The sequence below is a fragment of the Pan troglodytes genome, chromosome 19 (genome assembly GCF_028858775.2).
Source record: "Pan troglodytes isolate AG18354 chromosome 19, NHGRI_mPanTro3-v2.0_pri, whole genome shotgun sequence".
Taxonomy (NCBI): domain Eukaryota; kingdom Metazoa; phylum Chordata; class Mammalia; order Primates; family Hominidae; genus Pan; species Pan troglodytes.
In genome coordinates this window covers 75,071,928-75,086,112 of record NC_072417.2, presented here as the reverse complement: position 1 = coordinate 75,086,112, position 14,185 = coordinate 75,071,928, and the positions used below count along the sequence as shown (strand labels likewise).

Here is a 14,185-nt window from a genome sequence, read left to right as displayed (position 1 = left end):
CTCAGCTCACCACAACCTCCGCCTCCCAGGTTCAAGCAGTGCTCCCGCCTCAGCCTCCCAAGTAGCTGAGATTACAGGCGCACACCACCACGCCTGGCTAATTTTTGTATTTTTAGTAGAGACGGAGTTTCACCATGTTGGTCAGGCTGGTCTCGAACTCCTGGCCTCGTGATCTGCCTGCCTCGGCCTCCCAAAGTGCTAGGATTACAGGCATGAGCCATCATGCTCGGCCTAATTTTTATATTTTTTGTAGAGTTGGGGTTTAGTCATGTTGGGTCAGGCTGGTCTCAAACTCCTGACCTCAGGTGATCCGCCCGCCTCGGCTTCCCAAAGCGCTGGGATTACAGGCATGAGCCACCACGCCCGGCTCTGACTTTATTTTTAAAGAGGTTATAAAGTACTATATCTTTGTAAAATATTTTTATTTCCAGCTCCTAGCACAATATCTGGTAAATAGAAGATGCCAAATAAACGTTGATCGAACTAGGAACAATAAATAGTATGAAGACATATGGACTAGCGGTTCTTCATATATAGACTAGTGGTTCTTTTCTGAGTGATCAGACTTCCTTTGAGAAGTTGTTGAAAATTTTGGACCCTCTTCCCAGAAGAAGTGCCGAGCACTCAGTTCTGAACGGATTCCAGAGAATTCCTGAATCCCCGTGCATTGCCTCTCTAAGGTTCTATGGGTCCCCCAAGTTAAGAACCTGAAAGGAAGGTGTTTAACTTCTGACAGCGGAGGTGTGAGGTCAAGAGCGGAAGAAAGTTTGGGGTTAGATCACTTTTAAAATTCTCCCACAAATCCTGGGATTCTAGAATTTTGGTTCTGGGAAGGCACAGGCAAAGATTTAAAGAGTACAGTTTGGTACCACTAGTGTCAAAGAATAGTGGGAACGATTTTAACACACGTTATGCCATTTGAATGCCATGGCAATCCTGTGATGATGAAATTTAAGTTCTGAGGGGCTCAGTGGCTTGTCTAAAAGGAAGGAGCTGGTAGGCTCTGGAAAACAGAGCCTACCAGAATCACATTTCTAAATTTTTGGCGAGCAAGTAGGGCAGGGCAAATAAAGTGGAGAAAAGGGCGGGGCCGCGCACGCGCACAGTTGCATTGGCGCCGACGTCTCTGCTTTTCCTCTCGCAGCCACCCTTCCTCTCAGACCAGTACGGTGGCCGACGGGAGTCAGACGCTGGGGATGAATGAAGGTGCTGGGTGCAGGTTGAAAAAGTCTCCCGCTTTTCCGTTCCTACAGTCCCGGTTCTGCCTTTGTGTGGTGCCCCCATCCTTCCCACTTTGTATCGACAACCCGGTTGGTCTCGGCGTCTGAGTTCTTGGTGTCCGAGTCGACTCGAGGCACAACTAGGGTTTGGGGTTCCGGATATCGCCTAGGCCCAACTTCGGACCGCGCTCTCGATTTCTGCCGCGTCCCGCCTCTAGGACGCGGAGTCCGTGTGCGGTTCCGTGAGGCTGGAGGGTAGATCTTAAGGTATGAAGCGTCCGCTTCTCTGGCCTCAGCGCGTTCCTAGGTCCGCGTCGGAGCCTGGCCAGACTTTGCTCAGCCTGAGGGACTTATTGGTTCTAGTTGCGCCCGGGGCGAGACGGAGGAGCACGCCGGTCTTGGCTCCTCTGCTCCAGTCAGCCCGCCCCTCTGTTAAAAGAGCAGCCCCTCCCTGAGAGCAAAGCAGTTTTTACCCACGACTTTTACCCACGCTGCTGCTAGTCGGTCGGCCTTGAGAGGGGACTGCTTTGGCTGCCAGCTCACTGCCTTTTTGTTTACTTTTTGTGCCTTGGATGATTCCTGGAGACAGAGAAGTGCGCTAATGAGACGCGTCTTTCTCTCTCACATAGCACCCACACATCTGCTTTTTACCCGGTAACACAGGGGACATAGGATAGTGTTGTGGCCTCCAGAGCCCTGAATCTGGCATTGCTTCTGCCCAGTGATTTGCTAGTTTTTCCACCGACTCATGGAGGGTGAGAAAGAGAAGCCCAGTAGTTCTTGATGTATATCGGGGTAGGCATGTGAAACTATCGGGGTATGAAAGAAAGCACTTAACTATGACCATTCACTTTTGTTTACATTTTGTGGAGCTCATGTGACTGATATAGTGGAGAAAGTCTTGGACTGGGATTTTAGTAGATGAGGATTCAGCCTTGGATTGTGCCTCTAACTAGTCATACTACTTTGGGCGTGTTACTTCATCTCTCTGGGCTTCATATTCCTTCTTTGTAAAATATGAGTATTAGAGCAGAAGATTCCTGAGGCTGGAAGAGACATTAATATACTCTGTTTTCTTTCCCATTTTCCAGGTGACAGTATAAACCTAGGGAGACAGAGCAGCCTTGTCTTGATTGTGCCAGGAACATTGCCAACATAGGGACCTATTAAAGATACACCACATTTTTCAGGGTTTTTAGAAAGTTGGGTGTTCATACATGTGAAAGTTAAACTCCTACTTTCATTTGTATTTTTACCATTAGGATCAACAAACAGTAATAATGACTGAATGTACAAGTCTTCAGTTTGTCAGCCCTTTTGCTTTTGAGGCAATGCAGAAGGTGGATGTTGTTTGCCTGGCATCTTTAAGTGATCCAGAATTAAGACTTCTTCTGCCCTGTTTGGTACGGATGGCACTTTGTGCACCTGCTGACCAGAGCCAAAGCTGGGCTCAGGATAAGAAACTCATCCTTCGCCTTCTTTCTGGAGTGGAAGCTGTCAACTCCATTGTTGCATTGTTGTCCGTGGACTTTCATGCTTTAGAACAAGATGCCAGCAAAGAACAGCAGCTTAGGTAATGTTATATTATATGTGGATTTGGATTTGACAAAGAACAGGGAATCAGATATTTTTCAGAGCTCTCCAGAAAAGAGAGAATGAGAATCTAAATTCTGGAGAGCATTTTACTTAGGTCTTTTCTATATATAGTTACAGTTCCAGAATCTTTTGACTTCCATGTTATAAAATGTTATCTAGAGAAATATGGCAATGTGCTGTTGTATGTGGGCTAAACTCATTAGGCCAATTACTTTCAGTGGGAAGTAGGTAGGGTAACTTCCCCTAGATTAGAGGGATTTATTGGAATCACTTGGGAGGCTTTTTTTTTTTTCTTTTTTGAGACAGAGTTTCGCTCTTGTTGCCCAGGCTGGAGTGCAATGGCGTGATCTTGGCTCACTGCAACCTCAGCCTCCCACGTTCAAGCGATCCTCCTGCCTCAGCCTCCCGAGTAGCTGGGATTACAGGCACCTGCCACCATGCCCGGCTAATTTTTTGTATTTTTAGTAGAGATGGGGTTTCATCATGTTGGCCAGGCTGGTCTCGAACTCCTGGCTTCAGGTGATCCACCTGCCTTGGCCTACCAAAGTGCTGGGATTACAAGTGTGAGCCACTGGGCCCAGCCTCTTGGGAGGCTTTTAAAGCTTAGATATTCCCAAAGATTCTGGGCAGGTGCTATGTCCTTCCCTGCCCATTGTGAATCTAGTAGCAAGCCACCATCAGTGGAAGTGAGTGTTAATTGTCAGTTGTGGTAGAGTATTTATTTATTTATTTATTTTTATTTTTATTTTTTTTTTAGACCGAGTCTTGCCCTGTTGCCCAGGCTGGAGTGCGGTGGCGTGATCTCGGCTCACTGCAACCTCCACCTCCTGGGTTCAAGTGATTCTTCTGCCTCAGTCTCCCGAGTAGATGGGACTACAGGCATGCGCCACCGTGCCCGGCTTTTTTGTATTATTAGTAGAGACGAGGTTTCACCATATTGGCCAGGCTGGTCTCGAACCCCCAACCTTGTGATCCGCCTGCCTCAGCCTCCCAAAGTACTGGGATTACCGGTGTGAGCCACCGTGCCTGGCCTATGTGGTGGAGTATTTATTATACGTAGGATGTGAATCCCTGAAATACATAGGCAAACTAAATAGCATTTCAGAAGTAATAGAACATTTTAGAACACTTTATACATCCTTTTATAGCTTATTTCAATAAAAGATAATTTTTATGCAATTATTTCCATATCAGTGTTTTCATAATTGTTACATGTTTGTACTTCATTAGGCATAAACTTGGAGGAGGCAGTGGAGAGAGCATCCTGGTATCACAGCTTCAGCATGGACTGACGTTAGAGTTTGAACACAGTGATTCACCTCGTCGATTGCGTCTTGTGCTTAGTGAACTGTTGGCAATTATGAACAAGGTGCATTTCTTTTAACCACAGCTCAAAGTATGCATGATTTGATGTCTATGTATAGGGAGGTAGACAGAAAAAGAGACAAGAAGTCAGGCAGGTTGAATTCTCCTCTACTCTTATTTTGTTCTTTTTTTTGGAGACGGAGTTTCATTCTTATTGCGCAAGCTGGAATGCAGTGGTGTGATCTCAGCTCACTGTAATCTCTGTCTCCCAGATTCAAACGGTTCTCCTGCCTCAGCTTCATGAGTAGCTGGGATTACAGGTGCCCGCCACCACGCCCAGCTAATTTTTTGTATTTTTAGTAGAAATGGGGTTTCACCATGTTGACCAGGCTGGCCAGGCTGGTCTCGAACTCCTGAACTCAGGTGATCCACCCGCCTCAGCCTCCCAAAGTGTTGGGATTACAGGCATGGGTCACCGTGCCCGGCCTTCTCTACTTTTATTTCTATATATTTGTTTTCCTTTCAAAGCCTGAAAGGATATTATAAGTCTGCCTTAAAGTCCTTCTCTAATTATCATTTTCTCTCATTTATACTTGTTCTGCATTTTCTATGAGAGGGATTTTTTTCCGTATGGAATCCATACACAGTGGCTTCTTGACATTTAGAAAGGGATTTATCTCAAGGCTTGTACAGATTATCAAATTTATTAGCAGATAATACCTTTATGGGATACAATTTCTCCCATAAAGTGTAATGAAGTAACATTTTCAATAACTGAATGTGAATAACTGAAAAATGTATGTGATTCATTTAGACACTGGATGAGCAGTAACAGCCTCATATATGACAGCAGAGGGGAGTATCAATGCTGAATTGAATGTAGGATGATTGGCTAGTCTCAATCACTAAATGACCAAAGTGCTTCTTTACACTAATGAAAGCTATTCAAGTTATCTTCTTTGTAAAATTATAGATTACTTAGGTCATAGACCTTTGGGTAATATAGTTAATTGAAACTCTGAATTTAAAATTTTTGAATGTCAAAGGTCTATCATATAAATAACTAAATTAGCTGGGCGTGGTGGCGCACACCTGTAATCCCAGCACTTTGGGAGGCCGAGGTGGGCGGATCACCTGAGGTTGGGAGTTCAAGACCAGCTGACCAACATGGAGAAACCCTGTTTCTACTAAAAAATACAAAATTAGCCAGGAGTGGTGGTGCATGCTTGTAAAAGAATTGCTTGAACCTGGGAGGTGGAGGTTGTGGTGAGCCGAGATTGTGCCATTGCACTCCAGCCTAGGCAACAAGAGTAAAACTGCCTCAAAAACAACAACCACCACCACCACAAAAACCCACTAAATTAGATCTTTATGTTTATTTACTGTTATAATTTTGGGGAGTCAGTTAATTTATAGTAAATAAAGTTTAGTTTTATAAATTGTGGACAAAAAGGACTAAATTCTGTCTTCATAGAAAATACTGGTAGAGAGGATTTTGGTGAGTTTTAGATAGTTTGGTTTTTTTTTTTTTTGGAGACAGAGTCTCGCTCTGTCGCCCAGGCTGGAGTGCAGTGGCACAATCTCGGCTCACTGCAAGCTCCGCCTCCCGGGTTCACACCATTCTCCTGTCTCAGCCTCCCGAGTAGCTGGGACTACAGGTGCCCGCCACCATGCCTGGCTAATCTTTTGTATTTTTAGTAGAGACGGGGTTTCACCGTGTTAGCCAGGATGGTCTCGATCTCCTGATCTCGTGATCTGCCCGCCTTGGCCTCCCAAAGTGCTGGGATTACAGGCACGAGCCACTGCGCCCGGCCAAGTTTTAGACAGTTTTTAAGGTATGTTAAACAATTTTTCTAAAATTTCCATCACCAATTGTAATTTCCTTCTCTTTTCTACTATTTTGATACTTTTATTTATTTTTGTTTGTTTTTTTGAGACGGAGTTTTGCTCTTGTTGCCCAGGTTGGAGTGCAATGGTGTGATCTTGCTCACTGCAACCTTTGCCTCCTGGGTTAAAGCGATTCTCCTGCCTCAGCCTCCTGAGTAGCTAGAATTACAGGCACCTGCCACCATGCCTGCTAATTTTTGTATTTTTAGTAGAGACGGGGTTTCACCATGTTGGCCAGGCTGGTCTCGAACTCCTGACCTCAGGTGATCCTCCCACCTCGGCCTCCCAAAGTGCTGAGATTACAGGCATGAGCCACCATGCCCAGCCTATTTTGATACTTTTAAATTTCAGCCAAGAGTTTTCCTTCATCTTTTCCTTAATACCTCACTTGGTGACTCTAATAAATAAGTGACCTTTCTCCTCTGGGAGATTTCCAATTTTTTAGTTTGGCACTCCTCATTATATAGGAAATATGGTTATGAAACTACTGTGCAGAATTTCCAAAAAGCTTAGCAGATTTTGTTATCTAAACTTTAATTCTTTGTTTTTCCAACAGTTTATTCAGAATTGAACATGTATATATATATATATGTATATATATGTTTGTTTGTTTGTTTTCTTTTTTCTTTTTCTTTTTTTTTTTTTTTTGAGACGGAGTCTCATTCTGTCTCCCAGTGTGGAGTGCAGTGGTGCTATCTTGGCTCACTGCAGCCTCCACCTCCCAGGTTCAAGCGATTCTCCTGCCTCAGCCTCCTGAGTAGCTAAGATTACAGATGGCCACCATGCTTGGCTAATTTTTATATTTTTAGTAGAGACAGGGTTTCACCATGTTGGCCAGGCTGGTCTTGAACTCCTGACCTCAGTTGATCCACCCATCTTGGCCTTCCAAAGTGCTGGGATTACAGGCGTCAGCCACTGCACCTGGCCATGAATTTATATTTGTTAAACTGCTTTAGGTTGACTGTTCTTGGCTTTTTTAAAGCAGTTTATGTAGGCTGCATTTGTAGTTCATTTCTTTGGCTTGCCTTATCCTTTAATTCCAGTTGTCTCCAAATATTTAGATAGAAATCAGTTCTTGAGATTGATACTGCTGTATCTGAATAATAATTAACATGACTGCTGTGTGTGGTTAAATTGGTTGAAATTGATTGAATACTGCATATTCTGCTGTGGTATATTAGTGATACATTAAGAGACGTAATCTGTGAGCTCAAGAAATAATTATAAAAATAGGGATTTAATTATCTGAAATTAATAGAGTTTATATCTTTTTTTTTTTCTTTTTTAAGGTGTCTGAGTCCAATGGAGAATTTTTTTTCAAGTCTTCTGAACTTTTTGAGAGTCCGGTATATTTGGAGGAAGCTGCAGATGTACTTTGTATTTTACAAGCAGGTACTGTACTGAGTGCTAAGATGGATTTCATATATAGTTTCTTGTTAAATGATACTGTGTAACTTCTTAGCCTGGTATGCTGTGTTATTTTAGGGATCATATAACAAACATGTTATGTGATTTTAAGTCAAACGTGACTAATAGTTAGACGATGATTAAGTAAATTATATTATTTTCATAGTGTGACATATTATGCAGACATTAACATGGTATCTTTGATTTAATGACTTTAATGCTCGTTAATGATTTTGGAAAATGTTTACAATATGTTAAGTGAAAAAAGCAAAGGGCAAAGTGTTAAGTAGACTATAATCCCAGTTTTGTTAAAAGTTCAAGAACAATACCCTTGATGAATTAAAATAAAATACTTATTTTTTTTTTAGAGACAGAGTCTTGCTCTGTTGCTCAGGCTGGAGTACAGTGGCAGGATCGTAGCCCACTGCAGGCTTGAATTCCTGGACTCAAGGGATCCTCCCACTTCAGCCTTCTGAGTAGCTGGGACTACAGGCCTGTGAAAACATTTTTTATTAACTTTGAATTCTGGGATTAGGGCAGATTTTAATTTTCTTCTTCGTACCTTTTTGTATTTTCCAGATTGTATATAATAGGTGTGAATGATAGAAATAAAAGAGGACAGAAAAATGTAAAGAAGGCTGTCACTCATGCCTGTAATCCCAGCACTTTGGGAGGCCGAGGCAGGAGGATCACTTGAGCTCAAGAGTTCAAGACCAGTCTGGGCAACATAGTGAGACCTTGTCTCTACCAAAATGAAAAAAAATTAGCCTGGTGTGGTGGTGTATACCTGTAGTCCCAGCTGCATGGGAAGCTGAGGCAGGAGGATGGCTTGAGCCTGGGAGATTGAGGCTGTAGTGAGCCATGATTGTGCCATTGCACTCTGTCCAGAGTGAGACCTTGCCTTTTTTTTTTTGAGATGGAGTCTCACTCTGTCACCCAGGCTGGAGTGCAGTGGCGTGATCTCGGCTCACTGCAACCTCCGCCTCCGGGGTTCAAGTGATTCTCCTGCCTTAGCCTCCTGAGTAGCTGGGATTACAGGCATGCGGCACCATGCCCAGCTAATTTTGTATTTTTAGTGGCGACGAGGTTTCACCATGTTGGCCAGGCTGGTCTCGAATTCTTAACCTTGTGATCTGCCTGCCTCAGCTTCCCAAAATGCTGGGATTATAGGCATAAGCCACTGTGCCTGGCTGAGACCTTTTCTTAAAAAAAAAAAAAAAGTATAGGCCAGGCACGGTGGCTCACGCCGGTAATCCCAGCATTTTGGGAGGCCGAGGTGGGTGGATCACCTGAGGTCAGGAGTTGGAGACCAGCCTGGTCAACATGGTGAAACCCTGTCTCTACTAAAAATACAAAAATTAGCCTGGTGTGGTGGCAGGCTTCTGTAATCCCAGGTATTCGGGCGGCTGAGGCAGGAGAATCGCTTGAACTCCGGAGGCGGAGGTTGCGGTGAGCTGAGATTGCGCCATTGCATTCCAGCCTGGGGGACAAAAGCGAGACTTCGTCGCAAAAAAAAAAAAAAAGCAAATAAGATTTTCGTGAAAATAACTCTTTAGACCAGTTCTATAAAATAAAATTTCCTGTACTGTTCTATGCTATGCTGTCCAGTGTTCTTTGTGGCTATGGATTACTTGAAATCTGGCTAGTGTGATTGAGGAACTGAACTGTTTTTAATGTAAGTATCGTTATGTTGCTAGTGGGTATCCTACTGGACAGCTTGGTTCTAGACTATGAAAAGAAAGTACTTTATTTTAGATGACATTTGTGAAATGTCAAAAGATATTTAATAATACAATGAAATGTCATTTTTGGCTGGGCATGGTGGCTCACGCCTGTAATTCTAGGAGTTTAGGAGGCTGAGGCAGGAGGATTGCTTGAGCCCAGGAGGTTGAGGCTGCAGTGAGCTATAATCACACCACTGCACTCTAGCCTGGGCAACAGAGCAAGACCCTGTCTTAAAGAAGAAAAAAAGAAATATCACTCTTTAACACTGGGGCCAGGCATGGTGGCTTATGCCTGTAATCTTAGCACTTTGGGAGGCTGAGGCTGGAGGATCGCTTGAGGCCAAAGTTTGAGACCCACCTGGGCAACACAGTGAGATTCAGTCTCCACAAAAAATAAAAAAAATTAGCTGGGTGTGGTGGAGTGCACCTGTTAACAAAGACTAACACTGACTTTGTTTTCTTGTAGAGCTCCCTTCCTTGCTCCCTATAGTTGATGTAGCTGAAGCTTTGCTACATGTTAGAAATGGTGCCTGGTTCTTGTGTCTCTTGGTGGCCAATGTTCCTGATAGTTTTAATGAAGGTAAATATGATTCTAATATGGTATATTGAAAAGACTTGCTTGGACATGTACAGGACCTATCTTTTTGACCTAAGAAGAAACATTAATGGGATTTTATTTGAGATTTTATCTTTTGAAAGTTTGTTAGTATGTATAAAGAAATATTGAGTTCACAAATTGTATTGAGTTTAAAGATCAGGCTGGGCGCAGTGGCTCACACCTGTAATCCCAGCACTTTGGGAGGCCGAGGCGGGCAGATCACAAGGTCAGAAGTGTGAGACCAGCCTGGCCAATATGGTGAAACCCCATCTCTACTAAAAATACAAAAATTAGCTGGATGTGGTGGTGGGTGCCTGTAGTCCCAGCTACTGGGGAGGCTGAGGCAGAAGAATTGCTTGAACCTGGGAGGTGGAGGTTGCAGTGAGTCGAGATCGCACCACTGCACTCCGGCCTGGGCGACAGGGCGAGACTTCGTCTCAAAAAAAAAAAAAAAAAACCCCAAGGAACTAGAAGATGTAATATCTATAATCAGGGATCAAAGAAGATACATGTATCTGTGAAATATCAAGAGAGCAATACGGGATATGTATAATGAGAAATGCTAGGAATCAGACCTTTGTTTTTTAGCCCTACTGCTGTCAGTTTACAGAGAAGTATAAAGTAGAAATTGAGAAAAATCGACTACATTTTTTCACCTCTATTTAAAACTTACAGTGATTGAAGGTTGTTGTTTGGGTATGAGTGATATAAAAATAAAAACATTTTGTTGAGCAAAGTAGTTTGTGAATTAGGAGCCTGGGAGGAAAAGGTACTGGAGTTATAATTCCTGATTTTGTCATTCACTTATTGTGTGAGCTCTATCAAAATACTTCTCATCTGGCTGGGCACGGTGGCTCATGCCTGTAATCCCAGCACTTGGGGAGGCCGAGGTGGGTGCATCATTTCAGGCCAGGAGTTTGAGACCAGCCTGGCCAACATAGTGAAACCCCGTCTCTACTAAAAATACAAAAATTAGCTGAGCTTGGTGGTGGATGCCTGTAATCTCAGCTACTCAGGAGGCTGAGACAGGAGAATTGCTTCAATCTGTGAGGTGGAGGTTGCAGCGAGCCGATATGTGCCACTGCACTCCAGCCTGAGCAACAGAATGAGACTCCGTCTTAAACAAACAAACAAACCAAAATACTTCTCATCTGTAAAATGGAGATATTGATAGTGTAATAGTTCCCTGACTTTTTTAAGAGATTTATTGAATATCAGATGATATGTAAAAACTCTTTGTAAACTGTGTCCTTGCCGATTTTTTGTCAACTTGTTCTGTCAATTACTGAGAGAGGAGTTTTGATGTCTCCAGACATAATTGTGGATTTGCCTATTTCTTCTTTTTGTTCTGTCAGTTTTTGCTTCATGTATTTCAAAGCTCTTTTGTTGGGTTTATATGCATTTAGGATGATTATATCTTTATGATGAATTGAGCCTTTTTTTCATTATAAAATATACTTTTTTCCCCAAGTCAAATTTGATTTCTTTATTCTTAGTTTTCACATTTATAGTTATATCCCCGTTTCTAAACATTATTTACATATTATTCAATTTGTTGTCACCTTTGTTTTAATTTTTCTTTTTAAAAAAATACGAAGTTTTATTTTAGATTCAGGGGGGTACATGTGCAGGTTTGTTACATGGGTATATTGTATGACACTGAGGTTTGGAATTTGAATGATCCTGTCACCCAGGTTATGAGCATAGTACCCAATAGGTAGTTTCTCAGCCCTTGTCCCCTTTCTTCCTCCCCAGTGGTAGTCCCAGTGTCCATTGTTCCCATCTTTATGTCCATGTGTACCCAGTGTTTAACTCCCACTTATAGTGAGAACATGTGGTATTTGGTTTTCTGTTTCTGTGTTAATTTGCCTAGGATGGGGTGGCTTCCAGCTTTATCCTTGTTGCAGCAAAGGACATGATTTCATTATTTTTAATGGCTGCATAGTATTTCATGGTATATATGTACATTTTATTTAATCCACTGTTGATGGGCACACCTGTAATCCCAGCACTTTGGGAGGCCAAAACAGGAGGATTGTTTGAAGCCAGGAGTTTGAGACTAGTATGGTGGCAAAGCAAGAAAGCAAGATCCCATCTCTAGGAAAAAAGAAAACAAAAAACAAAGATGTCATTCTCTTTTCTGCAGTAAATTTTGTCTTTGTTCCTCTGTAAAGTTTCTTTTTCCCTCTGGCTACCTTTTTTTTTTTTTTCTTTAATTTCTTCTGGCTCCTTTTTTTTTTTTTTTTTTTTTTTTTGGGAGACGGAGTCTTGCTCTGTCGCCCAGGCTGGAGTGCAGTGGCATGAGCTCGGCTCACGGCAACCTCCGCCTCCCCTGGGGTTAAAGCAGTTCTCCTGCCTCAGCCTCCCGGGTAGCTGGGACTATAGTCATGTGCCCCCATGCCTGGCTAATTTTTGTATTTTTAATAGAGATGGGGTTTCACTATGTTGGCTAGGCTGATCTTGAACTCCTGACCTCAGGTGATGCGCCCATCCTCTGCTCTAGTTACTTTTTCTCTTTTTTGGAGATGGAGTCTTGCTGTACCCAGGCTGAAGTGCAGTGGTGTGATCTCGGCTCACTGCAACTTCCACCTCCCGGGTTCAAGTGATTCTCCTGCCTCAGCCTCCTGAGTAGCTGGGACTACAGGTGCGCATTACCACACCCAGCTAATTTTTGTATTTTTAGTAGAGACAGGGTTTCACCATATTGGCCAGGCTGGTCTCGAGCTCTTGACCTAGTGATCCACTCACCTTGGCCTCCCAAAGTGCTGGGATTACAGGTGTGAGCCACTGCACCTGGCCCTGGTTACTTTTAAGATTTTCTTTTTATTACTGGTTTCAGAAAGTTGACATATGATGTTTCTTGGTATGATTTTCTTTGCATTTGTTCCACTTAGGGCTCATTGAACTGGGTTTAGAGTTTTCATTCAACTTGGGAAAATTTCTTCAAATTAATTAATTAATTAATTAATTTGAGAAGGAGTTTCGCTCTTGTCGCCCCAGGCTGGAGTGTAATGATGCGATCTTGGCTCACTGCAACCTCCACCTCCCAGTTCAAGCGATTCTCCTGCCTCAGCCTCCTGAGTAGCTCGGATTACAGGTGCCTGCCACCACGCCCAGCTAATTTTTGTATTTTTAGTAGAGATGGGGTTTCACCATGTTGGCCAGGCTAGTCTCAAACTCCTGACCTCAGGCGATCCACGCCCCCCCCCCCCCCCCAACCTTGGCCTCCCAGAGTTCTGGGATTACAGGTGTGAGCCACTGTCCCTGGCCCTCAAATGTATTTTTGTCTTGTACTTTCTTTGTCTCTCTGGGACCGTAATTGCAAGTGTGTTTGAATGTGTAATATTGTCCCAGAGTTTACTATTCTTTTTTAAGTCTCATTTCATTTGTTGCTTCGTTTTGGCCGATTTCTGTTGTTGTGCTTTCAAATACCCTGATCCTTTTCTTCTGTCATGTGAAATCTTCATAAACAATTAATTCTGAAGGCTGAAGAAGATGGTTTCTATCATGTTAGTTTGTAGGGGCCTGATAAAAAATGGAGAACGACAAGATGAAGAAAGTCTTGGAGGAAGGCGCAGGACAGATGCCTTACGCTTCTTGTGTAAAATGAATCCTTCTCAGGCCCTCAAGGTCCGAGGCATGGTGGTAAGTGATCCTGTGTTTTATTAGACAAAGGCCTTTATATTAGGTCCAAGAACTCTTCTCAAGATGGTTTTAGAGTCCTGTAGAGGTTGGGAATTTTATTTATATACTGGACGTGTTACCTTCCTCTCTGGGTTTTTATGTTTTGTAGGAGTTCTTCCTCTAAACTTTAGATACTTTAGATTTGGAAGCATCACTGCCCTTTTTGCGTATGCTACTGAATTCAGTTTGTTTTCTTTTCTGTGCTAGGTGGAAGAATGTCACTTGCCAGGCCTTGGTGTGGCTTTGACATTGGATCATACTAAAAATGAAGCTTGTGAGGATGGAGTGAGTGACTTGGTTTGTTTTGTAAGTGGTTTGCTTCTTGGAACAAATGCGAAAGTCCGGACTTGGTTTGGAACTTTTATCCGAAATGGACAGCAGGTGAGGGTTAAATATCTGTATAGGCTAAGGATCAGAATACTTTAGCAGCTGCTAAAAGAGAAAGAAACATTTTTTGAATGATGTCATTAGACAAGTGGTTCTCACACTTTCTAGTTTCAGGGACCTCCTTATATTTTAAAAAATCACTAAGGATACCAAAGAGCTTTTGCTTATGTGGCTTTTTTCTGTTGATATTTACCATATTAGAAATTAACACTTAAATATTTGAAATATTTATTTAGTTCTTTTAAAAATAGGAACAGCTGGTGTGTTGGTATGTGCCTATAGTCCCAGCTACTTAGGAGGCTGAAGCAGGAAGATTGCTTAAGCCAGGGGGTTCTAGGGTATAGTGTGTGATAATTGTGCCTGTGAATAGCGACTGT

At 42.8% G+C, this 14,185-nt stretch overlaps 1 protein-coding gene across 9 annotated transcripts in view; it reads left to right on the top strand.

The window, feature by feature from the left end:
• INTS2 (integrator complex subunit 2) overlaps positions 1 to 14,185 on the top strand; it is a 73,680-nt gene that overhangs the window by 13,751 nt on the left and 45,744 nt on the right. For 3 of the 9 annotated variants that reach the window (XM_063799135.1, XM_063799132.1, XM_063799131.1), the window contains exons 2-7: positions 2,483 to 2,793; positions 4,047 to 4,185; positions 7,298 to 7,400; positions 9,606 to 9,719; positions 13,252 to 13,382; positions 13,629 to 13,802. In XM_063799135.1, coding sequence (XP_063655205.1) covers positions 2,483 to 2,793; positions 4,047 to 4,185; positions 7,298 to 7,400; positions 9,606 to 9,719; positions 13,252 to 13,382; positions 13,629 to 13,802 — 972 coding nt within the window. Of the gene's footprint in view, positions 1 to 1,113; positions 1,488 to 2,482; positions 2,794 to 4,046; positions 4,186 to 7,297; positions 7,401 to 9,605; positions 9,720 to 13,251; positions 13,383 to 13,628; positions 13,803 to 14,185 lie in introns of those variants that run through there. The other 6 variants (XM_063799133.1, XM_003953156.6, XM_511605.7 and 3 more) reach the window with 5 other exon arrangements.